The 27,500-nt window shown below is 39.0% G+C and overlaps 1 protein-coding gene across 1 annotated transcript in view; it reads left to right on the forward strand.

Annotated features, from left to right (window-relative positions):
* Nucleotides 1-27,500, forward strand: part of ARID2 (AT-rich interaction domain 2) — a 104,771-nt gene that overhangs the window by 75,593 nt on the left and 1,678 nt on the right. Inside the window, exons 13-20 of the mRNA XM_035331415.1 lie at nt 1,604-1,738; nt 2,201-2,400; nt 2,756-5,595; nt 14,895-15,043; nt 20,441-20,579; nt 20,674-20,759; nt 24,936-25,059; nt 25,145-25,236. Coding sequence (XP_035187306.1) covers nt 1,604-1,738; nt 2,201-2,400; nt 2,756-5,595; nt 14,895-15,043; nt 20,441-20,579; nt 20,674-20,759; nt 24,936-25,059; nt 25,145-25,236 — 3,765 coding nt within the window. The remainder of the gene's footprint in view (nt 1-1,603; nt 1,739-2,200; nt 2,401-2,755; nt 5,596-14,894; nt 15,044-20,440; nt 20,580-20,673; nt 20,760-24,935; nt 25,060-25,144; nt 25,237-27,500) is intronic.

Raw genomic sequence — 27,500 nt, forward strand, 5'->3', positions numbered from 1 at the left:
CCTCCCCCCAAAAAAAGAACACACAGAAGAACACACTTTAGAAAAAAAATGAAATCCAGAGCAGAGAACTAGCCTGTTCCAAACATTTAATCAATGCTGATGTGTCTTATATCCATATAAATTTTGTGGTGTGTTTTGGTATGGTATTACTAGAATGACTAAAAGAAACTAAAAGTAAGTAAATTATAATGGTAGAGTTTTGGAAAGTTACTGCCTCTTGGAAGCAGCAGAAAGAAAACATGTCTAAGCTGTCTTTCCTGGATATATTATAAGCCAGCTTAGCTTGGGTAGGAGTCTTCTTGTAAAGCTAAGTGTGTGTGACAGTGAAGCGCTAATCGTGGTTCCCGTTTCACCATTGTAAGTCCTGACCTCCTGTTTGCTGCTTGTACCAGTGACAGTGTCAGCCTAATGCGACATATCCAGCTGGACAGTCATTTGTCTGATATGCCAGGTTTAATTAGTACCTAGGCTTTCTATTACACAACGTGGTCTTATTTTTTTGTAATAAAATTATAACTAAACTGCAGGAGAAGTGGCAGAATACTTGCACTTCTCTGAGTATGAGAGAGCCCAGTTCAAAGACTGTAAATCCTTTGCTCTTTCCCTTTAAACATTTAGCTCTATGGGGAGTCTGGGACTCTACAAAGGAAAATGCAGTGCAGCTTCCAAAGTGTATAGTAAATACTGACAAGTTTAAATGTATTTTTGTTCTGTCTGAGCCTATGTTCTGGTATTGGTATTGGAGTATTGTGTGGAGAGTTGTTACTTATCTCCATTTACTGCTGGGGGTGGGCTGTTCACATGCTTCTGGACTGGAATAATGGATCTCAAAGAAATAAAATGAATCAGATAGCAATTGCTGCCTTCTCTCACAGTTTCCTGGTTGGGAATCGGATGGTCTCTGTGTTTGTAAAGATTCTGTAGGAGACACAAATACCTTCCTTCCCGGGAAACTGAACATTAGGCAGAACAGGCTGTTCAAGGATTTTGTGATGCCTATGTAGAGTGTGACTCCTGGCATGAGTGTTTGTGGGCATGTGTGAGGGAGTCCCAGTCCCCTCTCTCCTGCCTTTCCACCTCCATCAGAATCACAGATTGACGTGTTTATTTTAGGTCTGTTTTTTCTTGCATTTTAAATTAAGAGTGCATTTGCAGATCAGTTAATAAGATACTGGTTTTGGCACAGATGTTAAGTAGATTTCTGATAGAAATTTTTGGTGAAGAATTAGCTAGCATTCAGTCCATCTTTTGATAAAGTCATAAAGAAATAAGCATAGAGCTTGTGGGGAGGAGAGTTCACCAAACAATGTGTTAGATGTTGTTTCTATATATACAAAAAAAAGGCATATGTAGGGACTGTTCTGGATATTATCTATGTAAGTAAAATGTTTATTGTAAAATTGAGTGTGTAGCCCAGGAGTCCTATGTGTCAGATCATAAACAGTGAGAAATAAGTATGAAACACACATCTGACAAGACAGTATATTGAAATGCCATTTCCCGTGTTGTCATAAGATCTCTAAATTCTCAGATACAGACAGAAGTGTTTTAATGGCTGTGCTGTCTCTCTGTTTTGCTTCATGCTCTATTTTTTCATCTTCAGGTTGAATGCACATTTTGAGGTGAATCTTGATTGCTCAGTCTCTCGAGCAGAAATGTACTCTGAATACCTCTCTACCTGTAGTAAATTAGCTCGAGGTGGAATCCTGACATCAACTGGATTTTATAAATGTCTGCGGTAAGACAAAAATTTATGCAACAATAAAGAAACAATTGTATGTGCTCAATACTAACATGTAGCTTTAGCTTTCTTTGAGAAAAAATCTGTTGAGTTTGAAATACATGCAGTTTTGGAATTTCAATTGAAACTCATTTATAGTTCAATTGATTTGATTTCAGTCTATTTCAGGACCTTTAGGAGAGTTAATTCTGTAGCCCTTTTACTTCTTTCCCAGGTAGTTTTGGAGGTATTGTAGTTCTTACTCAGCTCATTCAAAATCTTGGCCAAAGTCAGGTTGGCCTGTTAGTCCTCAGTGACTGAATACTTCAAAGCTCCTGGAGAATTCTGCTGTATTGCAATGATGCAGGCAGTAGCACGGTTACTGTGCACATAAGAGTAATGTTTAATATTAAAACAAAAGCATGATAAGAGGATTGAAGTACTGTGTTTACTAACGTAGATTTATTTAATGTTTGGCAGAACTGTCTTTCCAAATCATACAGTGAAGAGAGTAGAAGATCCAAGTAACAACGGTCAAGCACATATACATGTGGTAGGAGTGAAAAGGAGAGCTATACCACTTCCCATTCAGATGTACTATCAGCAGCAACCAACTTCGTCTACCCCAGTTGTTCGGGTCGATTCAATTCCTGATGTGTCGTCTTCTCCTTCGCCAGCAGGTTTTTTAATTACTTCAATATACAGTATTTTGTATTGATTCTTAAGTGACAGTAGAAGGAAAAATGTTACTGAAACTATTTTACAAGTGCTAGAAGTAGGGACAATGTGGTTTTATTCATTTTAGTCAGTAGTGTTCTGAATAGCATTACTGTACGTATTTGCATGCTATCTAATATTTGGCATGTGACCCATAAACTTGTCAGCAGACAAACCATTGTTGCCGCATCATTAATTCAGATACAACATGGCTTTATAAAGAATTATAAATTCAGGCCTTGGGGTTTTACAAATTCCTTATGTTCTTGTTTTGAACTAATTTTTGCTTTCAAACTTTCACCTTGTTTATTTCAATAGGAATCCCACATGGGCCACAAAGCGTAGGAAATCATTATCAGAGGACCCCTATTAACCAGTCTTCAACTTTGACAGCAACACAGATGTCTTTTCCAATCCAAGGTGTTCATACTGTGGCACAGACTGTTTCTAGAATTCCACAAAACCCTGTTCATGCACAGCAGCAAAATGCTACAATGACTGTTATACAGAATAAAGGTCCAATACCCTGTGAAGTCGTGAAGGCCACAGTAATACAGAGCTCTGTCCCCCAGTCTGGGGTTCCTGTTACTATTGCTGTAGGAGGAGCACAAGCTTCTAATCAAAATCACAGCAGTACAGGACCACAGCCGTCTGTTGCTGTTGTTGGTTCTCAGACGTTGCTTCACCACCAACCTGTAATTCAACAACAGTCTCCACTGCACGCAGTGGTACCAGGACAGATACCTTCAGGCACTCCTGTTACAGTAATTCAACAAGCTGTACCTCAGGGTCATATATTTGGCAGAGTACAAAACATACCAGCATGCAGTTCAGCAGTTTCACAGGGTCAACAGCTAATCACCACATCATCACAGCCCGGGCAGACGTCATCTCAGCAATCTTCTACTGGTAACCAGCAACAAGACACAGTCATCATAGCACCACAGCAGTACGTCACCACTTCTGCTTCTAACATTGTTTCTGCCACCACCGTTCAGAATTTCCAAGTAGCAGCTGGGCAGGTGGTCACAATTGCAGGCGTCCAGAACCCACCCACCTCTAGGGTGGGCTTTCAGAACATCGCACCAAAGCCATCCCAGCAAGGTCCGCCTAACGTACAGCAGCCGATGCAGTCACAGCAGCAGCCGCAGCCACCGCCGTCCCAGCAAAGCGTAGTGATTGTAAGCCAGCCAGCTCAGCAAGGTCAAACGTACGCACCAGCCATTCACCAAATAGTGCTTGCTAATCCAGCTTCCATCCCTGCTGGTCAGACTGTCCAGTTGACTGGACAGCCAAGCATTACTCCATCTTCTTCACCATCCCCAGGTCCGGTTACAAATAATCAAGTCCCCACAGTTATGTCATCTTCATGTACCACTTCTCAGTCACAAGGACCCCCTCCTACCGTCAGCCAGATGCTTTCTGTAAAGAGGCAGCAGCAGCAGCAACACTCACCAGCATCGTCACAGCAACAGGTACAACAACCGATACAAATGCAAGTTCAGTCCCAACAAGCTAACGCAGGAGTTGGCCAGCCTAACTCTGGTGAATCTAGTCTGATAAAACAATTGCTTCTTCCGAAAAGAGGCCCCTCCACTCCAGGGGGGAAGCTTATACTCCCAGCTCCGCAGATTCCTCCACCTAACAATGCAAGAGCTCCCAGCCCTCAGGTGGTTTATCAGATGGCCAATAACCAAGCACCAGGTTATGGAGTTCAAGGACAGTCTTCAGCTCAGCAGCTGCTAGTTGGACAACAAAATGTTCAGCTGGTCCAGGGTGCAATCCCGCCCCAAGGGGCAGTGCAAACAGTACCCATTTCTAATTTACAGATATTGCCAGGTCAGTTGATCTCAAACAGCCCAGCAACGATTTTCCAAGGGACTACTGGCAACCAGGTTACGATAACAGTTGTGCCAAATACGAGTTTTGCTACTGCAACTGTGAGTCAGGGAAACGCAACTCAAATCATCGCTCCAGCAGGCATTGCAGTGAGTGGAACGCAGACAGGAGTTGGGCTCCAGGTGCAAACGCTTCCAGCTACTCAAGCACCTTCAGCTGGACAATCACCGTGTACTGCTGCTCCCCCATTCAAAGGTGATAAAATAATTTGCCAAAAGGAGGAAGAAGCAAAGGAAGCAACAGGTTTACACATTCACGAACGTAAAATTGAAGTTATGGAGAATCCTTCCTGCCGAAGAGGAGCTGCAAACACCAGCAATGGGGATGCAAAAGAAAATGAAATGCAGGTGGGAAGTCTTTTAAATGGGAGAAAGTATAGTGACTCCAGTCTACCTCCTTCTAACTCAGGGAAAACTCAGAATGAGGCCAATCAGTGCTCACAAGTCAGTAATGGGCCGTCATTAGAAATGGGTGAGAACGGAGCTCCTGGAAAGCAGAACTTTGAACAAATGGACACGCAGGAAATTAAAAGTGATTTGAAGAAGCCCCTAGTTAATGGAATCTGTGATTTTGATAAAGGAGATGGTTCTCATTTGAGCAAAAACATTCCAAATCACAAAACTTCCAATCATGTAGGAAATGGTGAGATATCTTCAGTGGAACAACAAGGGAATTTGGATGCCACGCAGCAAGATACTGCCAAAGGTGATCAAGGGGAGAGAATTTCTAATGGGCCTGTATTAACTTTGAGTAGTTCACCTGTTGTAAGCGGTACACAGGAGGCTGCAAAACTGTTAACCCAGCAACTTAGTGGTACCAACACTGATTTACCTAATGGACCTCTAGCTTCAAGTTTGAATTCAGATGTGCCTCAGCAACGCCCAAGTGTAGTTGTCTCACCACAATCTACAGCCTCTGTTATACAGGGGCATCAAATCATAGCAGTTCCACACTCAGGACCTAGAGTGTCCCAGTCTACCCTGTCATCCGAAGTTCGGTCTACTAATGGCACAGCAGAATGCAAAACTGTAAAGAGGCCAGCAGAGGATAATGACAGGGAAACTGTTCCAGGAATTCCAAATAAAGTAGGAGTTAGAATTGTTACAATCAGTGACCCCAACAATGCTGGTTGCAGTGCCACTATGGTTGCTGTGCCAGCTGGAGCGGATCCAAGCACTGTAGCGAAAGTAGCAATAGAAAGTGCTGTTCAACAAAAGCAGCAGCATCCAACCACGTATATACAAAGCATGGTCACACAGGTATGTTGCAGCATACTTTTTACGTTTATTCCAACTCTGACTGTGAAATAATTTGTCTCAAAATGTAAACTTGGTATCTGTTGCACAGTATTTAAAATATTTGGAAAATGATGTTTTGCGATCTTGCTCAGACTAACGTCCCAATAGTTTGCATACTTTGTTGATGTCATTGACAGTAGTGGTATTTCAAATAGCCTGTAGCTTCATAACACACAGTAAGGAAAGAACTTCTGTTCACTGATTTCTTTCTTAAAGGATTTACTGTTCTGAAAACAAAAAAGAGTTGTTGTACAGTCTTGTAAAAATGCCAGTATTGTTCTGCATCTTATTCTTGGTCCTTACTGCTTATGGGGGAGCAAAGATGTGTTTTGCAAGGTGGTTAACCACTGCAGCTGCATCTGGCCTGCTGAAATGAGCGTTTAAACTCATGTTTAAAGGTGATCATTAAAGGCTTGCTTCAGAAGTTCATTACAGTTGGAGAAAGTATTATTTTGTAAAAGTGTCAAAATATACATTTGTTTATTACAAATTATCTGTAATGTTTATTTTATTGATACAAGCATTCTTAGGCTTTTTTATTCTGTTTGAAAAACTTTGGAAAGGGCTTTTTTTGACTGTAACTTTTTTTAAAAAAAAAACAAAAACATTTTAAAGTAGTTTCTTCCTAAGACTGTACTAGAAATGTCCATCATTTTCATAAGTATTACTGCAAATAATGAAGTTTGAGATTATTCCAGTCCCAAGATTTTATTTTAGCTTTGTACATGGACTTAAAGTCCCCATCCAGAAAACCCTTCCTAACCCAAATAAGAGCAAAAAGAATGGAATATGAGGTGACAGTCACCGAATTCTGCCAGACTGTAGAGAGAGGAAATTTTGAGTTTATGATCATGCTTTTTGACCTTGAGGTACAACCCTTCTTTCATTTATTTTCCTTTTCTGTTCGGTTGGTTTGGGTTTGTTGTTTTTGAAGGCATAGGGAGTATAGGCCTTCTAGATCTAAACAGAGCTAGAGCTCAGATTCAACAAGTGATGGCTAGTGTTACTTCTTTTGTGTCAAGCTAGGTTTCTATGGAAAGAAAACTCAAGTTTCTGTCATCTAATTGTCAGAAATCAGGACTAACAGTAAACGAGTTTTTGTTCCTTTTTTCTTTTAAACATATTGTGCAGAGCTGTGTTCTTAAAACATCTTAAAAACCTCAGTGTTTACATGTGAATTTATCAGAGAGAGATCTGTATTTTTATGATACATTATTTATCTTTGTTCTTGCTGGAAAGGATGAGACCAAAAGGGAAGTGTCTGTCGGTAGCACAGGGTGAATACACTAGATAAGTGGCAGATTTTCTGCAGCGTGGACGTATTAGCTATGCCTTGTTTTTTTACAGTGAACGTCTTTAGCTATTACACAGTTTGAATTTCTGTAATAGCTTTGCTAAGGGTTTATCTGGAATAGAGAATGGTATGGCTATGTCAATGGAATAGAATAGCTGTCACCTGTGGTTATTTATTCCCTGGACGTGTGGCTGTCAAGAATTTGCAGCTGGGTCTCAAATGGCTACTGAGCTATTCGACTTCACAGTTTTGTCCCAAAGGAGAAGAGGGGGGTAGTACAGCTAATTATTTTCTTTGTATGAGGTTACCCGCTCTGTTATGAAAATGGAGCAAAAAAAAATGAAATGAGTATTTTCTGTGCTGAAAGTTTCTTAAAGGATAGGGAAGATATCCTGTACTTTTCTTCTGTACAGTGTCATTAATACGTTCTCTATGTTTACATCTTTTCCATTACCCATACAAACAGACATGCTGCCAGCTGGGTCTGCAATTGAGTGCAAATCTGCAGATCCAAATCTCAGCCTAATGTATGTTTCCATGGAATTTAGCTTATTCTTCTGTCTGGAGGATGCCCTTGTTTTCTACCAAATGATGAAAAAACAATTCCTTTAAAATGTGTGTGTTGGCCTAGAAGCAGTACCTGGCTAGCTCTTTTTTTTTCCAAAGGTGTCTAGCTGCTGCAAAACAGCCATTGTTTTGCTGAAAAGCAGATGCAAAGTATTTCCAATATTAAGTCTGCTTTTAGGAGTAGGTTTGAGACACCCAGAAATAGTATGTAGCCTAATTCTTGCTAACTCAGTGTGGGTTTTACTAGTGACTGTTGGGTTTAGGTACTGTAAAGTCATACGAAATTAGTTTCTCCCTCCCATTTTGACAGCCTTCCTTGTATGATAAGCAGCTTCCTTGTCTCTGACTTGTTGAAAGGCAGCAGCTAAGGAACGCTTGTTTCACTCGAACATCTGCATTGCTTTATCCCCTCTAGAGTACCTAGCCTATACTTTGTCTCTTGCAGAAGAAATAAGGGAAGATGCTTCTTTCCGCAAACAGCGTGAAGTTTAGTATAAATACAACCCATGGAAGAAAAATGGTGAGGGACAGGAAATAAAGGGATATTAGCTATAGCAAAATTACATAGCTGCTGAAGCTGTTATTATGTGATTTCCTGCTTGTCTGTCATCTTGAAATTTCATTTTAAACCAGAGTATGTATTTCAGAGAAGTGAGAAAGGGGTAGAGGAAGAAAATTTGTAATAAAATTTGACCACAGCAGGAAGGCTGGAAAAGAAGATGCAGAAGACAGCAGAGGGAGGAGGAGAGTGTTGCTTATGCAGCTGTAGCAGGATAAGTTGTCATGAACTGCAGAGGGGAGAAAGGGAAGATGCTTGAACCAAAGATAAGGAAAGACAAACAAAGGGGAGGAGGGGGAACAGCAAAGAGAAGACAAGAAAAAAAGTGAAAGAATTCTTCAGGGAACATAAAAGTTAAGGTTGGTTTCATAATGTAAAGGGTACTATGAAATGGGCTGCTACTGTATGCCTGAGGGGGGAAAATGGCCTGCAACAATAATGAAAATTACAAACTTCATGTTTATGAGACAGCCCATGTGGTGCTCTCTACATGCAGTTAGATAAATACAGGTGTCTTCTGGGTACAGTCTGCGATGGTTCGGTGTTAATTGTACGTGTCAGCAGGACTCGCTGAAAAATAACTACATATATACTGACTTATTTGCATTTTTATATAAAAATGAGCCATGGGTATATGAATTATGTCAGAAAAGGTATATATGATGCACAGTGTTGGATTTTTTTTTTCCGTATATCTCCATCTGCATTTTGTAAGCCCTTGAAATGTAGCCTTGTGAGGAGACAGAGCTGGCACTTCACTTTCTTAGCTTTCTTTTCTTTTATTTCTCTGTTTTCGGTTCCTGGATTATGACTTTCCTCTGAGGCACTGTGCTGCTGTGGTTGATGAAAAGGAAAAAGAAATGAGTAATTACCTACCTGTGTACTTACTTTTCCATTTTTTCCTTACTCCTCTTCAAACTCCTCCGAAACATCTGTTGAACATAACCACGTTGGTTTACCCTGATTGGTTTGTGTTTTGAAGAAGCGCTCTGATATTATGCCAGGTTCCTACAAGTGAGCAATTCAGTTGTGAATTGGCCGATCTGGCTTTTAAAGTGATCACTTCCCTGCTCATCACTGTCATCCCCTCGTAAATAAAGCATTCCTGTTTCTCTTACGGCCACCCACTTGAAACATGTTTGTGTGGAAATTTAGGTGGCAAAAACCACGTAAGCATTGCCTTAACTATTTGCTCCTGCTCTCCGTTGGTTGGGAAGCTGAGAATTAGCATGCACCAGAAAGCAGGTGTGTAGCCCCAGGAGGTGTAATTCATTCCTAGTCACAGAGTAAATGAGTTTCTCAGCTGGAAGTACCAAAATACAGAATCTCTGTGCTTTTATTGCTCTTTGCTTGTGAGGCACACTGTTGCAAGCAGACTTAAACCTTAGCAGTCAAGCAACAAGAAAAGAACATTGGCTTTAGTGCCTTCCCAGCCACCTGACCCCTACCTCATGCTCAAGTCCTGCCATGTTCATCTTCAGCTTATGTTGCCTTTTAATATATTCCATTATCTTGAGGAAGCTAAACGTGAAAATTTCAGTAATATTTAACTGTAAATTCCATGATATGTAATAATTAACCATCTAATATAAACTTATTTACATATGGGTTTATACACAATGGTGGTGGGTGAAGAAAAGCTGAATGCTTTTAAACTGCATAGAGCTCTATGTCAGTAGGACCCCATGACACTGGCGCACAGTGTGTGCTCCTGCTGGAGACACAGTAGGCCTTTGAATAGGGCAGCCATCATGCTAAAATAGTTATCTGTGAATCCATAAAGAGAATGGCAGTGTTGGTTCTGTGAAATGGAGGTGCAGGCTATTTCTGCCCCCAGACCATGGGGTTTGTTGCTCCTAGCACCCAGGGAGCACCTGGCCTTGAACACCTCCAGGATGGGGCATTCACAACTTCTCTGGGCAGCCTGTGCCAGCGCCTCACCACCCTCACAGTAAAGAATTTCTTCCTAATATTTAGTCTAAATCTACCCTCTTTTAGTTTAAAGCCATTACCCCCATTCTTATCGCTACATGCCCTTGTAAAAAGTCCCTCCTCACCTTTCCTGCAGGCCCCCTTTAGTCACTGAAAGGCTGCTGTAAGGTCTCCCCAGAGCCTTCTCTTCTCCAGGCTGACCAACCCCAACTCCCTCAGCCTGTTTTCACAGGAGAGTTGCTCCAGCCCTGTGATCACCCTCATGGCTCTCCCTTGGACTCGCTCCAACAGGTCTATGACCTTCTTGTGCTGGGGGACCCAGAGCTGAACACAGCGCTCCAGGTGGGGTCTCACGAGAGCAGAGCAGAGGGGGAGAATCCCCTCCCTCACCCTGTTGGCCATGCTGTTTTTGTTGCAGCCCAGGTACAGTTCAGCTGTTTCAGTGCAGAAAGATACCCGAGAGAACAGAATTTTAAGAGGACCCTCCGTATTGTTTTAAAGTTTATCTATAATAGCAATGTGTAGGGCAGGTAGTAAAATATATACTAAAAAAATCAGTAGTTTGAAGTGTTGCGGTACAATACAGTAGTCAGTTGTAAGCAAAATTTTAACAGCCAGTCTTAAGCGAAGACTATAAAATTAATGTATTTTCTTTTTACTTTGCTTAAATTGTAATTCTTTAAAGACTGCTGTCAAAAGATCTTCTTCAAAATGAACTGGGGGAGTGACCAAACAGCTGTCTCTCAAGTCAGTATCAGTGACATAATTCAAGGAATATGCTTCGAGAATAATACAGCCAGCATTGTGTTTATCTCCATTGCAGTATATTCTTGTTTTCATTGGCCCAGGGAGCAAGATGAAAAAACAGTTCTTTAAAGCATCCTCCTCAGTGTTTTATCAGCTGTGCCAGGTTCTTGATGAGGCCAGTACCTCATTCCTGGCCTTTCTGCGGTCAATTCAGAAGTGACATTTTTATCCTAAAGAAATGACCGTAGTTAAAAAAAGCTGCTTTCTGGGAAGGAGCTGTGCCTGAGCCAGAACCTGCCGCAATGGGAAGTGCATTGCAGGGACCCTGATGGTTCTCACTAGGGCAGCTCCAGTTCAGCTAGAGTTGCTAGCTGTGGTTCAGCATTTGCCACATCTCCATATGGGACCTTGCCTTCTGCTCTGAATTAAAGCACACTTCTGGTAACGGGAACATAGTGCTAGAAGGGCCTGTCTGGTTCCAGCCATGTCAAGGCAAGCGTCCACTCGTGAGAGCAGAACCGGCCTGTAAAGCAGAGAACTGCCTTTACCCAGCACTGAACCCGGGCTAATGCAGGTCACTGTGTTTGACATGTCCTTAATCTGTAGCTCAGGTGAAGAGCCCACGGGTGATGAAACAGTGGCTGCAGTCATTTTTTCTGCTTTCTTTAGTCAGGCAAGTTTTTCTTCTGAGAAAAAAAACATTGATGGCCAGCAATCTGCATAACTCAGTTTTGCATAGTGGATCCTGAAGTTACCAAAACCCTAACTTTGTCAGAAGAAGGAATCAGTTTGTCAGAAAATGGTAGTTTTGCACCTCTCTAAAAAGCTGCTTCAGGTGCTTTGCACAGTGTCTTAGCTGCTTTAACACAATGTGTTGTGTTCTAGGGCACCCAGAAACTTGGCAAACACAATTACCAGGAGGTCAGTTTGTGTGGAACTAATGGTAATTTAGGGCAAACTTGCTGGAGTGGCTTAGATCGTTTGAGTTGGGAACTCCCTGAACATAGATTAGTTCCTCATATATGTGTACATGTAATACAAATATTGTGTATTTAGCTGCTCTGCTTCAGGTAGGATTTAGTTTCTCAAAAAGCTGTGTGCTTATATCCTGTATAAGGACTCACAAGTCCTTAAAATGGCATTCTGTGAAAGTGGTTTTATGACTTGGTTATGCATTTCAAACAAGAGCTAGGATGCTGATGCTAGAGTTAGTGTTCAGACCTGGGGTCCGGTGAGGTTTGATTCGCAAAAGTGCTAAGCGGTGTCAACTGTAAATCGTGATCGTGGTGAGAGAGAGCCTGGATATAAAAAAGATGCTGTAAATCTGTGTCAGGTGTGCTGGAGTACTGGGCATTGGGTTTCTTGAGGAACCTGGAGTTCTTTAATGTTGTTGCTAGTGGAGGAAACTTTGTGAAATGCCTGACGGCATGAGGAAACTTCTTTCTGTGGTACTTCCCCAAGAAAGAACTTATTAGAGGAGGTGAAATGCTGTACTTAATTCTTTAACATAGACAACTCAGTTTGTGTAGTCACTACATATCAGTACTATAGACAAGGTAGCACGTAGCAAGTATTTCTAGGTACATTCTGAAATAAAGGAGTTTCACACCTGATGTCGGTGATTTCCAGCGTATCATGCATTATTTAAATCAACACATGAAAAAAGAAAACAAAAACGATCAGTATTTCAGATCTCTGGAATGAAGAAAGGAAAGCTTTAAGATGTTCAAACACAGAACTCTTGTTTCTAAAGTAAGACCTAGGAAAACAATGCAACTTCCCTTCTTCTGTTGATGTATATAATATAATCAGCCCAAATGATGGACGGGCAAAACATTTGACCTAGAAACACATGGGTGTTGTACCCAGCTAATGCTACAAGTTGGAACAAAGCTACCCTACTCCGAAGTGCAACAGTAATAAGAGAGTATTAAACAACAATTATCCTACATGTTTCTTTTCAGTCTACCAGATTTGTCTTTTTTTTTTCTCCTCGTAGGAGTCTAGGGTAGGAAGGAATTGGAAGGAGGGAATTGATTTTAACTTTTTGTCCTGAAAATTGTTTCCCTTTCTGAGTTCTTTCATTTTCAGCATTTAACATTTTGTATTTAATATCTCAGTGCTCCTTATTTAAAATAATACCATCTCATTAAAAAATTGTTTAAGACCTTAGAATACCATGAGGAGAGCTTGCCAGGAAAACCCTTGAGAAAATTCATAATTCCGGATTAATTGCAGGGTTTGCGTAGAATGGAGTAAATAATACACGAACCACACATTGAGTGATGTGAATTAAATGAAATCCCGAATTAATTCAGTAATCTCGCTCTCTTCAGCACATTAAATGAGACACAAGTTCTGTGGGGATAGAAAGTTGCACAAAGACCATCATTACGTACTGACAGAAGGATGCTAAGAGAAGATAGCAAAACAAGCCGTGCTGCTGACTCTGGAGGATTTTACTTTCAGCTTCACTTTTAAAGCGCCTCGTTAAAGGGAGGTGGATCCTAAAAGGGTGTGTGCTTGTGTGTACCTGTGTTAAAAAAGACATTGTGAAAAATTGTTACCCAATCTGTTAAAGGGCTTAGAGATCTTTAAGTGAAAATAATTGCAGAGTCCAAAACAATTTGTATTTATGACTAATGGGCTCAAGTCTCTTCTTACAACTTATCTCAAACACCAGCAACAGGCATCCTGTAATAGTCACGCTGTGCTCTGGAGTTTTGCTGAGTTTTTGCCTTGTTTTTGTCAGGATTTGTGCTTAGACATGGGGGTATTTTGGTTTTGATAACACTTTTTTGCTGTCTTTTTGGCCATGTTATTAGCTAGTGTTATACAGTCCCCTCATTACCTTGGCACAGAATTGTCTGCACTGCCAAAAGGAGAGCAGCAGCAAGAACACTTCAGAGCAATATGCAAATGACATGTCAGAAGTTGCACTTAACTGTTTCTTTGCAGTTAAAATCTGAAGCTATTCAGTAACAGAGCTGTAAGGATGTCAACAAGGTGTTGTGTGTACCACTTGAAAGTGGATTTAAAAGTGGTTTTATTTGGGCTCTTAAACAGTGATGCATTCTTTTTCTGTCCGTAGGGGATAAAACAACTTATTTGCTAGATAGTATTCAAAAGCTTAATATTTTTACTGTCATCTTCATATAAATGCCTTGCCAGCCAGAGACTTCTAGGAAAAAAGGAAGAAGAGAATCAGTATTCTAAAGTAAACAGTGATCCAAAGTGGGGCAGTCAGCATTCGGTATTTTTATTACTCAGAGGGGAGGGGGAAGGAAAAAAACAACAACAACACATTTTGAACTTTGTAGTTGACTTAAGATATTTTTTATTCAGTGTTAGAATAAGACTTTCATAAAGTTGTGAGAGAGCAAGGGGAACATTTTTTTTAGCTGTTTGTATTTCATTGTACACAAGTAGCACAGCATGCTTAGATGTTCTGGTGTTCTGTATAAAGGGACACGAGGTTTTACAAGAGCTTAAATAATTACATCATTTGCAAAGTTTTGTAGAGAAAAAAGTGTCATTGTTTGAGCCAACTGGTCTTCGATAGTGCTTTTTAGTTTGTTAGTTTACCTTTTGTTACGTACTGTGTAACACAGACTGATGTGTACTAATGAGATGCTTCAAGAATTCCACAGCTGCAGCATGTGAAACCATTTCATCAAAGAGTAGTTTTAGATTATCAGTCCTCATCTTACTCTTTAGCAATATTTTCTCCTATGTTTAAATGGGAAAGCAAAGTAATCCCTAGGCTGATGATACTATAACCCCTTGTGTTTGCAGTTTTTATTTAAGAACAAATAAAGCGTTTGCAAAATAACGAGAACCTTTGTTCCACTAGTGCCCTTGAGAAATACCTTTGCATTCATAATTCTGTATTTGAGTTTGGCATAAAATTTAGGAGTTTGAATGCTAGAAACTTCTGCATAAATAATAACAATCAAGTAAAAGTTGTAAAACGTGTAAAAGCTGTATCTATCCCTCTTTATTGTGTCTGTTAATGCTTATTTGGAGATTAAACTGTTAAAATCTGAAAATTTGTTGGTTGATTGAAGCATAAAACAAAAGATCTTTGTGCAAACAGTAAACTGTATGTGTCATGTTTTGTTATATGCCCAGGTTAAAATTGTGTTTTAACCTTTTCTACAGAGCACACCTGCGACGTCAATACCAACAGTGCAAGTACAAGGCCAGCAGATCAATTTGCAGCCACCTTCATACACTGCAGCAAGTCAGCATGCAGAGCAAATGAAGAAACCTGGACAGAACTTCATGTGTCTGTGGCAATCTTGTAAAAAGTAAATGGCTCTTTTATTTAACTAACTTCTACTAATAAGTAGCTGGTGCTTATAAAGTTATATGACAAGTTCTATCCATTCTGTTTCCTTAAGGTATCTTATACTTTGTTAATAGGGAAAAGAAAAAGTGAAAAACATTGAGGGGATGGAAGAGTGCAAGTCATTTAGCTGCTCTCAATTATACTTCATAACGTTAAACATATCTGGTGGCTTTCTTTTAACATACTGATTCTTCAGTAATAAATAAAATACTTTAATGTACTTGAGCAAGAAAAAGTAATCATAGCTCTGATGCTTGTTCTCTGTATTGCAAATAGAAAAATAGTGAGTGTGCTCCAGTTAGAAATAATACCTAGACTTTTTTATGTATCCATCCTTTAATATAGTTCCTGTGTTTCCAGTTTTGCAAGAGCAGGGTGTTGCAATTTTTTGTCCTGGTCAAAGTCTTGTTTAGATTATGACTAATTTTAGTTATTATGATACCATTTGTGTGCCACAGGACTCCTTGTCACACAAGGAAGTAAAAAGGCACTTAGCTGTAAGATTGGACAGCAATGATCAGACTTGGTTGATTTGTTGTTTTTGTCCGTAAAAAAGATATTTATTTAGGAGAAGGAAAAAAAAAAAAACACAGAAGGGGTGAGCTAACAGACTTTTGGATACTGATTTTTAAAATAGTGTTGGTTTGTGAGTGTGAAAAGTTCTCAGTGAAGGATACAGAGTTCTGAAACAGAGGCAGTTGTCAAAAAGTCACTTTGAAAACAGTGACAGAATTTAGGCAAGTTTAGAATGGGCATGAAAAAGGATGAGACGCTTTGTAGTTGTTGGACAAGACAAAGGGAGCATAAAGATGAGCTGATTTGGCAGAAAGCTGGTGTATAGACGTTCAAAAAGTAGGAATGAAATGATGGAAAAGTTTGAACTGTTGGAACTGATGGGGAAAATGAGGCATTTGAACAGAACTTAGAGGAATACTGAAGGACAGTTAATTTGTAGACCCTTTAAACTCTAGTTTCTGTTTCTTTCATTCCTTACAAACAATTCAAAGACCATCAAGTTAATGCCAAGATATACAGGCTTTAGATAAGATTCTGGCTGGTACTATAGATATCTATTCTGTTTTTTTAAATCCTTGCCCTGATTTCACCTTAAAAGTAATTTTTGTGTCTTTGGTAGGTGACACTTCTCTATGTCAGAAATGTGTGTAAGGCTATAGAATAAGAACAGCTGTAGATTCATACTCCACTAGCTTCACAATAAATGCATAAATACCTTTGGTGGTAGAAGAGTGGATATACTGGCGTAGAAGTAAAAATCCAGGAGTATTTCCTAACAGAAGCCTTGGCAGTTTATACCTTCTTGAAGAGTTTGCTGAATTACAGTTTTGAAGCCTAACTTCACCAACTTCAATGTCTTCAGTTGTGTAGGATGGGTTGTGTAGAATTGAAGTGGCATCTAGCCATGGAACAAGCTGATATCATGTGAACTAAGATGTACATATGTGTGGACAAATCTTGGGGCAGGAGGAGGGCCAATACAATTATGATTACCTTACATCATCAGTCTTCTTGCAAGTCTGTCTTAAGTTATTATTCTGGTAAATTTTCCTGAGATGGGAGTCAAAGGCTACAGGGTCAATATTTTATGAGTTGATCTCTGCCTTTTATTTCAAAGATACTGTACTTGTGCTTTAGTTTCTCCTGTAGTCACTTATCATACTGATTTTTGTTCATAGTTGTTTCATTACTTTTAAAGTCTTCAGAGATTTTGCATTGTTACAATATAGTCCGTGTAGCACATATCTCTTTTTCTTACACTGTTGCTGGTTTTTAAAATATTTCAGCCCCAGCCTAAAGCCAGTTTTGACAAATCTTACTCAGCATTCTTTGTGGTGAAGAAAGAATCAAAATGTTAAGTTAGCATCATCATCATATGCATATTGCTTATGCATATTCTTTCTACAGCTCGATAAAAATCAGCAGCATCAAATCTCCTGTAGGCTTCCTGTTTCTAATCGACATAAAAATCTGGAATTGTCACCTATTATTGAGAGTTACACTGAAAACAGCTGCACTCTTTGCTGCTACTATTGTTGTTTGAGCAGGAAACAAGAAGTTTCTTTTGAATGAGTTATTAGACTACCTTGTTAATTTTACACCTGGTACTTGGTTTCATTCACGTTTGCTTAGCCGTTAGGTATTAAGTAGGTGGGCTTATCATTGTGCTAGAACAGTGTTTCTTGTGGTGTTCACAGTTAACCAGGAAGATAGGACAGGGGATTAACATGACGGTCATTTACCCTTGTTTCTATGAGCATGTTTCTTAGCTTTATTCTCACAATATAGTAGCGTTGTGTTCCTTCTAGTCTGCATTGCAGGAGGCAGTGAAGGCCCTCAGAAACATTTTGTTGACAGTCACAGTAAATGTGGATAAGCAAGATTCCGAAGGTGTGGTTGTTTTTGTTGGCTTCTTTTGTTTTGTTTTAGACTTTAATTTGGAAGCATTATACCAAGAGGTTGGTACTTCACCCTACAGAGTTTGATGTATATAACATGTACATTACATGGTTCTCATGACTTGTAGTGTCTGAAGACCACAACGAGATCAGGCCCAACTATATGCAAATACTTGTAACGATCAGCATCTCCCAGATGAGTTCTGGTTTAGTATCTGAAGTGGAAGTAAAACTGAAAGTTGTCAGCATGCTGCTTTGCATTAAGGATGGTACAGAAAGTAGGTGTTTTCCTTTGAAGTTCAGCTGTCTGCAAGTGCTGCTAATTGTAAGCAGGTTAATTTAAAAGCCATTACTTTGTTTCACAAGTAGGCAGGAGATGTCTGCTCTTAAATTGCTTTATATTTAAAAAATAAATTGGAATTGCTATCGAATCTCCACTGCCTGTCAAATCAGCTATTAGGTCTGTGCAGCAGCTGAACAGAATGATGGAGAAATTAAGTGAGAAACTTAAGAGTTTAGGCTCAACTGACCATATTCTCAGTACTTAAGGTTTCTTATTACTATAGTGAAATGTTGATTTAAGGCTCATGCATAAATAGATATTTCTTTTCTGAATAAATTAAAAAAAAAATGCAAACTAGTATTATAGATTCTGACTATTCTGCACAAGTTATTGAATAGAATTTTGTACTGCCAAAAGTAGTTTTTCCTCACAAAGCTGTAGTAAATCTGAATCTTTTTAGATCACTGTTTGAAGTATAGCACTGAATGCATTATACAGAGAACAAAAAACACTGTTGAAATGGCAAAGCTTTAAGAAAAATAAAACTATGTTGAATAAAATGTTTCAAACTACATTTGGGGTTTCATGTATGCCAGGAAATTTGTTTCATCCATGCCAGGGATTATTTATAAAGTGCTAGACTTAAGTTTACGTACTGACTTTCTCCTTTATTATGGAAGGATGTCTCTTTTCTCTGAAAGATCAGCGTTCGCTGTTGAGCAAATGTAGGTGCAAAACACTGTATTTTCATTGTATTTTCTGTTTGGGCCAACAGCATGAGGGAGGTATTTCTTCCCAGCTTCCATTCAGTAAGAGCTGGGATGGAAAAGATGTATTTTTTTTGTTTTTATTTTAAGGAAGCAATATCTATTGCTATGTGGAAGGTAATTGCTGAATTACAGGTGGTTATTGCAGTAGAATTCAGTTTACAACTAAGGCTTGTCTTTGCGTGAAATGAGCCCTTTGACGCTGCCCTGAGTTTCAGGTAACAGCAGCTGGATGCTTAGGTCCATGTATCAATCCCAAGTGTTGCACGATGGGCAGTATCGATGAGCACTGGGGATGTGGAAGGAGGTGATTTAACTTCTCCCAAAACCACTGCAGTAGGCTTAGGATGGTGCTTCACCCGTGGCTGCTTCCTGTAAGTCTCTGGCCAGGGTCACCTCCCTCTTGGCACTGTTCAGCCCAGTGAGTTTAGTCCCACATCTTACCACAAATACTTCTTGTGTTAATTGAAATCAAAATGCTAGCATGTGAACTGGAGTGGCTGAGGTGGGGACGTTTCCTCTTTGGTAAGACCGCTGCGGTGGCGGCCTCCATCCAGCAAAGGTGTGAAGGCTGCCGGTGGTAATGACTTGCCAAAAGGCGGCAGCTGGGTTACTGTCCAAGCCGTAAGCATGTGGTCATGAGCTGGGTTAGCTGAACTCAAATGAATTGTAAGTGGCTAACTACTCCTTTTATTTAGGCCATTTTTTGTCTCTTGAAGTAAAAGATGTAATTTGTGATACTTGAGTTATATTTTAAAATATGTCTAGACTAAAAAGACAAATCTTAGTCATTCCCAGTTTTCATTTGGTATGTTTTGAAATGCAGTGAGTCTACATTACCATCTAATAGACAACAAAAGATGTGTTATTTTAACACGTGATAATTTGAAAATACAGATCTAGGAACTGTTGAGGTGGCATTCAAAATGAGCTGTAACTTCTCTGTATCACTTTGACATGGAAGAAAGCCCTTATCAGGCTGAACAGGCTTTCACCAAATAGAACATCAAACAAACACATTATATACAGTCCTGAGTATTACAGGGCCAGGCTTAGGACAGCTTCATCTCTTATATTGATGCAGAAGAACTTTGTTTGCTGAAGTATCTAATGCTGTATGCTTTGGGGCTGTGGGGATCCAAAGCGCTTTGTTTGACATTTTGGCAAGTCATTTAAAAATTGAGGTTTAAGTGAATACGTTGAAAGGAGTCATATAGATATCATCTTCCAACTTTAGCGTGCATCAGGAAATGTCATCTGTTCTTGATATTTAAAATTCAGGTGCTAAAAAGCACTAATTTTACACTGATCCTTTATTCTCCACCAGTTTTGTCAAGCATGAAGTATTGCGAGCAAACAGGATGAATTGTCTGTATCCCATTTTTCCCAATTAAAGTTCATATAAGGTTGGAGTATGACTGCCAGTAAAGAAGGAAAACAGGAAAAATAATACATGAAATCCAATGTTTTTAGCAATTACAGCTTTGTACTGTATTCTGTTGTATTGCAAAGAAGTTACCTCTTGCAATTAAGATGCAGTTTTTTGAGTAAAATAAAAAAAATCATGATATTTCAATTAGATTCAGCAAAATCATATTGCCGTTTATTGGTAGCTCACTGATAATATACATACATGCTTTTTCCATTTAAATATTTAGACCTTCTCATTTATCATTTCATGTGTTATTTTTATTTTCTGAAAAAACAAAAAAAAAAAAAAAAAAAAAAAATTTAGCCAGTATTGGTTATTTTTTTTATTTTTTTATTTTATTAAAAAAAAAAAAAAAAAAAAAAAAAAAAAAGTGTAGCCAGTATGGGTTATATTTGTGATAGTTGCACTTTATCATTAACTGAAAAAAACCTTTAAGGTTTCCTTTCCCCTCTTTTTGTAGGTGGTTTCAAACACCATCACAGGTCTTCTATCATGCAGCAACTGAACATGGAGGAAAAGATGTCTACCCGGGGCAGTGCTTATGGGAGGGATGTGAACCTTTCCAGCGGCAGAGGTTTTCCTTCATTACCCATTTACAGGTGCAGATTTTCTTTCACATACTACTTCAGAAAACAGTAAGGATTTCATGGGAAATTTTCACACACTCTCTGTCTTCGTTTTTTCCCCAAACAGGATAAACATTGTTCCAGAGATGCTTTGCTTGCAGGATTAAAGCAAGATGAACTTGGGCAAGCAGGAAATCAGAAGCCTTCCAATAAGTAAGAGACCTGAGCCTCCTTATCAATAGAGAAAATAAGAATATTAGAAATCATTGGATGAATTTGTGTGTTTATAACTTGGTTTATCAGGTGAAATTCTACATAAAGTCCATAACAGTAATTTGAAGTCCATTGCATTAAGATAAAATAGGCAAAAGAGGGAAAAGATTCTGGTGTGGGAGACATGGTTACAGTTACCATTAAAAGAGCACGTAGTCCTTTAAGGTATGTTTGTCAGTACTCCATGGTGAACATTGTTCATAATACATTCTACTGATTTTTCACAACTGGGCAGCATTTTATAACTTTTATTGTAACAGAAAGGATGCAAATGGAAAGTAATTTGCTATGTACAATTGGGCTCTTTCATTCAGCTGAGTTGAATTGTTTTGTAACTTGCTGTGTTCCTTCCAGTTTTATGGTCAAAATTTGGCCTAATTTGATCCAGGTACTCTTACAGTAAACATCCTTTTAAACAAGTTAATCAAGATAAATACCGTGACCTCTAGGTCTTCTTATCTTGTGCCACTACCTGGAATCAGGTTTGACTCTCCTTTTTCCTAGAGTTATTTCAGCCATCTGGAATAAATATTACAGGGTGTAATACATTTCTATGGTGTTTTGGGGATGGTTGTGTTACTGTTGGAGTTATTCAGGGCTCAGAATAAGTGTATTAAGACTAGGGCTTTGTTAGTAACTAACTGGACTCTCTTTGTTGCAAGCCAAAGTTGTGATTACTTGGTAATCACAGGCAGATTGTGATGTAGCTGGTTAAATTGCTACCAAGCTGCTGGAGGGAACAGAGAGAGAAAACTGAGTATGAAAACTGAGAAATTTAGTTTGTTTGTATTTAAAAAAAAATAAAATCCCCAAACTTCTCAGCACAGACTTATGGTTGCATTATAGGGCCTTCTTTCATTACACTAAGCAGCATTCAGACCTTTGAAAACCACAAAGTGAAGAATGATGGTAATATAGTCTTAAATACTTGGTGAGTGGGAAGCATAGGGCTGATGATACAATCTACTGGTATGATGTTCTTTCAACTGCCATTTCAGAAAACTTTCGTCACATAACACATCCAATAGCTCTGTTCCTGCAGGGTTCTTTAGGATTGGCACAGATACGTGTATTAGGAAAAAAAAAAAAAAGCTTTCATGCATGCTCTCTTGTAAGGCACAATTCCCTAATTAGGTAGATTCAGAAAGCAGCAATTTATGCACAAACAGTTCTCACCAAATCACTGATATTGCTGCATCACAAGATCTAACAATATCATTTCAGAATATGAGTTGAAATAGGAGCTTCACACTACTCCATGTAGGAGGTTCTGACTCTTCCTGCTATCTCATGTGCCTTCGTGTGGTTGTTCACTCTCTGCTTACAGAGAACTGTCTTTAGCTTTTGTCTCACTGCATGGTAAACCTATTACGCTTTAAAAAACAAAATAAAACAATTGATGAACTAAAAAATCAGTTTACCAGATTAGTTGAATGCACTTACCTTGCAGTCAGTTGAACGTTAGTGCAGGAGATGGATTGGAACGAAAGAAAGGAACGAGACCTTTCTGTCAGCACCCATGCGTATTAACACCCGTAAGTGTTAATGCCACTCAGTTGCATCATGAAGTAATACAGGTTCCTTGCATATTTCTTCTACGCTCCTCCCTCATGTCTTCTTTACTCTACTTTTATTACCAAAGAGGAAATCAACCATCAGGAAAATGTATTTTTTTAATACGTAACCCACATCATCTTCCAGTGCAGCCATGGAACTAAGTTTGCACAACTGACAAGGACATGTAACTAAGTGAGGGAGATAGGACTTGCTAATTTGCTTTCCAGAATGAGTGACTTGTCAAATGAAGCTCTAAGCTTGCCTCCAGCAGGTCATCTCAAGTTGGCTTACACGGTCAACTATTTACCATGTCTTGAAGATGACTTACAAGTTTTTGGCTTCATTTATTTCTCACTGAGCCCTAGAAACTTGTTCAGTATGTCAGTGTACGGCTGGTAGTCCATATGACTAAACTCTTGCATGGAGCTGAAACAACTTTGAGAGCTGCTGCCAAGAGGAAGCATGTGCCACCATCAACTCCTAGGCACACACATTCTCATCACAGCGAAAACTGCTGACTTTCTTCACTTAATCCCTCACCATGTAGGAAAACTGCACCTACCTTAAGGAGTGCAGATAGAGTGAGCATTACTGGTGCAGGGAGCAAAATCTGTGGAACACACTTTTCAATAGACACCATAACTAAGAAGGGTGTGTTTTCTTAATTATCATTTCTGCTTATCGTGATACCATATCTACTTGAAAAAAAAAAAGCATATAATGGCTTTTGCTAGAACCAGGTATACAAAGTTAAACTGCATTACAGAGCTGGTTGTATACCTTAATTCTCTATTTCTTTGCTTTTAAAGTTGTATTGTATTAACTCTTCCTCTTCTGGTTTCCAGAGGTAGCAGAGTATTACCTTCTGGTCAGGTAGCACTAGCAACTAAGGATGTTGACTGTAGCTTTGTGCATTTAAATCTCTTTGGATCTTTTTTTTTTTTTTCCTTGCTGAAGCATAGGTGGTAGTGTGAGCTATCAAAAATGTTCTTCATGCAGCATGGGAATGGGGCAACGTTAATCATAAAGTGAATGATATGATATTTCTGATATTAAATTGATAATGTAATTAAGAAATGTTAGAACTCCAGATGTTCTTGAGATGCATGGAGACACAAGTCGGTCCACTTGAGATCTCAGTAACTTTTTATTGACTTTTTTATCCAAAATCAAAAAGAGAAGACAATCCATATTCATTGGAATTGCCCCTTTTCAGTATTTCTGGGTTCAAGGCAAAAAAAGTACTTCAACTTTCTAGATCCTATTATGATAGCTGTTGAAGAGAGAGACATTTGCAACAGCCTCAGTTGATGAATCTGTGTTCTTCTCAATATAAGAAAAACAACAATGTTCCAGAAATTAAAAAGAAAGATCAATAATTACTGTGCTGCAGTCTTCTATAAGCATATGTCATTGCCCAACAGTTCCTTAATTCAGCCCCTGCCCTTCTCTTTTTCCTTCGTAAAGACTTTCACTTCTCTTTGCTGGAAGGTGCCTCAATATTCTAATATTCTTACAGGCTGGCTTTAATTAAAAACAAAACAACAACAACAAGAACAAAAAAAACTAAACACATTTACATTTGATTTATGCTACCTTTGCAAGCACCACTGTATGTTTTTAATATGTTATGTTCTAACCAGTGTACTACTTGGAGGTTCTAGTCCCCTAGTTTTACGAGGGTACTAAAATAGTATTAAATATATATGAAAGTGATATTTTTCACCGTTGATACTACAATCATCCCTTGATGATACTATGACACTTAAACACTTACTCACTTGCACACTTACACATTCTAAGCTCTAGTTGAATGGCTTATTTCAAAGTTCCCTATGGATGAACTTCAACTTTAGTGTTCGTACTGAAAATTGAGGATTTGCTTCCACTATCTTTGTTATTTGTACCAGCTTTATAAAATACACCGAGTAAGTTCTTAATCTCAGTTTGAAAGCTGTAGTAACTGGTTTTACAGATGTTTGGTCTGATTTAACAATGTAATGTTTTATGTCTTAGATCATAACTTGGATCACGTTACCTTACACTGCTTACTAAGCACAGCTAATACGTGTTTTATATTGTCTCAGTGTTTAATGGTCCCAGCCATGTCAAGTTCTAAACACCTATATTTTTAGGACAGTCCTTCCCCCAATCTCAGATGACGTTTGTATAGCCAGTATCACTGTTCCTGTTATATTTTATATAATAAAGCATTCCTTTAAGTAGCTACACTTCAGGAAAGTAGCTCTGTTGTTAGTACAATATGTTGTTACTTTCCATCACAGATGTCATTGATGATGAGTAGTACTTCTTCAAGAATGGTCAGGTTTTTTTCCCCCCACAAAATAAACCTTATGACTCTTCTGATGGCTTTGCAGTAAGGTTTCTCGCTGTGGAAAGAAAAGACAAATTGCACCATTGCATATCAGCAGCAAAAATTAATGGATCTTTCTGTCTCTGTTCAAATAGATTAAAAAAATATATCAAAATACTTTTTCAGAGTTGTTAGTGTATCAGAAAGTGGTGTAAAGTTTAATAATTCTTTCTTTGCTAACGTAGGCCGCCAGCTGTAGGGGGTACTCCTGCTCCTCCCAGAGCACAGAAGGCCATTGTGAATCATCCAAGTGCTGCCCTAATGGCATTAAGGAGGGGATCAAGAAACCTCGTCTTCAGAGATTTCACAGTAAGTATTGTTTGACTCAAGTATTAGATATTAATTATTACCTTCTACTATGGTTCTTTAACATTTTTTTTCTTTCCTTTTGTAGGATGAAAAAGAGGGACCAATAACTAAACACATCCGATTAACAGCTGCCTTAATATTAAAAAATATTGGTAAATATTCAGAATGTGGTCGCAGGTAAGCTTCATATAATTCTTCTAATACTAGTGAGCAGTGTTGCTTTTGTTCTGTTAGGAACCAAACAATAGGTAGTATTTACTTAGCCTTTAAAAAAACAACACAAAGCAGTATGTGTATTGACTACAGTTTATTTATCAGTTCTTCAGTGCTTAGTTCCCCACACAACTGCTCCGCATCATCTTATATATGATAATATTTGTGATCCAGACTTTTGAAACTTGGTAAATTTGACAGGTCAAATTTTTGGAGACAAATGAGAGAAGTCTTTGCAGTGGGTCTATCCCTTTTCCTCCCGAAGGCAGTACTGCATGGCTCTAAAAATTAGTTCTTCTGTAAGGAACTTCCCATTGGCCATAGACTTTTATCTCAACTTGAGAAAGGGGTGAATGATCTTAAGTGAAGCTTTTATTGTGTTGTGGAGTGACACACAGTTGCATTCCATGTTCAGTGCTTCTCTGTTACTTTTCCCTCCAAAGACAGATTAATCTAATGAGTGACTCAGTCAGCTTTTCTCTGACTTGTAGAAGATCCTTCAGTAAGTAAATAGAATAAGACTGACTTGTGGTACCAAGCAGGAAATGTTCTTTGTGATGCAGAAGGAGTGGTTACTTACTGTGCCAGTAATCACCATGTGTTTCACTTCTTATTTTTCCAAGAATTTACAGGCTGAGTGTTTTCCTGTTTTTGCTTTGTACTGTTTCACAGATTCATCATAGGGGAAGTAATTATTTCTAATGAGAATCTGTTGTGCTTCTTCTTCAAAAAACTGTCAATAAGGCGGATATTCCTAGTTCCACTGGGCAGGGGGTCAGGGTTAGTAGTCTTGGTACTGGCTGTAGAACCCCTCCTGTTGTCTTTAGCTGTCTCGGTGGGGGTGGTAGTGAAGACAGAGCCAAACTCCTCTTCAACAGAATGGTGAAAGGCTAAGGGGAAGCAGGCAGAAGTCACACCAAGGTAAAATCCAGTTGGATATTGTGAATTTAAAAAAAAAAAAAAAGTGGTTGAACATTGCAACAAGTTCCCCAACGAGGCTGTGCAATCCTTATCCTCTCAGATATTCAAAACCCAGCTGGATATAATTTTGAGCAGTGCGATCCAGCAGTTGGCCCTACTTTGTGCAGGCGTGGGACCACATAACTTCAGAGGTTCTTTATAACCTGAGTTAGTCTATGATCTCAGTGGTCACAGGCTTAAGAAAACTTTAAAAGCTCAGATCTTTAAGTATAATATTAATGAAGTATTTTTGTAGCACTTCCCTAATGATTAATTGTGAATGTTCACGTGTCTTCCAGTGTTAGAAAAACACAAAAAGTTCCATTAATTAAATCAAACATGGAACAAGTTTTGCTGTGAACCTTACCACTGGCAGCATCTTCAAGTATTTTCCTCTGCTAGATCCATGTAAATACATGCATACTTGCCACAGTTGTAGTGTTTCATGTGTTGAGGGTCTTTGAGGGACTTTCTGTGCTGTATTATACCCACCTCTTACACAGGTGTTGGTGTTAGGCTTGTGATCTAAGCACTCAGTTTCTTTCACAGGATATGAACAAGTAGCTACTGAATGAAAGAAGACTCAGTCTTCCCTGGCAGCTTTGCCTCATTTGTTCTTTTTGAATTAAAGAACAGGGTTGAAGATTATTTTGAAAGCATGTGCATATTGTTCTTTGTCCTGAGCACTGGCTGATTTTATGCTGGTTTCTGCCACTGCTCTCAGTGGTCATGAGGGAAGGTGCCTGTCTCTGGGGCAGGGTCTTCCCTTCTGACAGTCTGCTGGGAACTGAATCTTCAGCAGAGCAGCAGAGTCGGTAGCTGTGGGCAAAAGCTTAGTTACTGGACCAGAATTAGCCTGAATTGTCTCCTTAGTTTGTTGTATCCCCACTTCAGTTATTTTTACTTAAGGCTAGCAAGTTCAGGTACTGCTTGCCATGTAGCCAGCAGTGCCAAACCTGCTTCAGGATTGACCCGATTTCTTTAGCAGGTAGTGTTTTGTTCTGGATTCGGCTGGTTATCCCAGTAGTAGCAACCATGTTAGCTAGTTTGGAACTGGTCACAGCAGTGTGGGGTCACAGCTTTTAGTCTGAGATACAGGATTTCATTTTGTCTGTGCAGATCTCTCCTTGCTTTCCTCCTCCCTGTCCCGCCTCTTTGTAACATTGCAGGATTTTGAGCCCCTGTGGCCTGTAATAGCTTCTCAAAAGTAATTATGTTAATTGTGTGGTTTGAAGTGAAAACTCACGCTTTACAACATTTTTAAAGCA

This window comes from Oxyura jamaicensis, chromosome 1 (genome assembly GCF_011077185.1).
Source record: "Oxyura jamaicensis isolate SHBP4307 breed ruddy duck chromosome 1, BPBGC_Ojam_1.0, whole genome shotgun sequence".
NCBI classification, from domain to species: Eukaryota; Metazoa; Chordata; class Aves; order Anseriformes; family Anatidae; genus Oxyura; species Oxyura jamaicensis.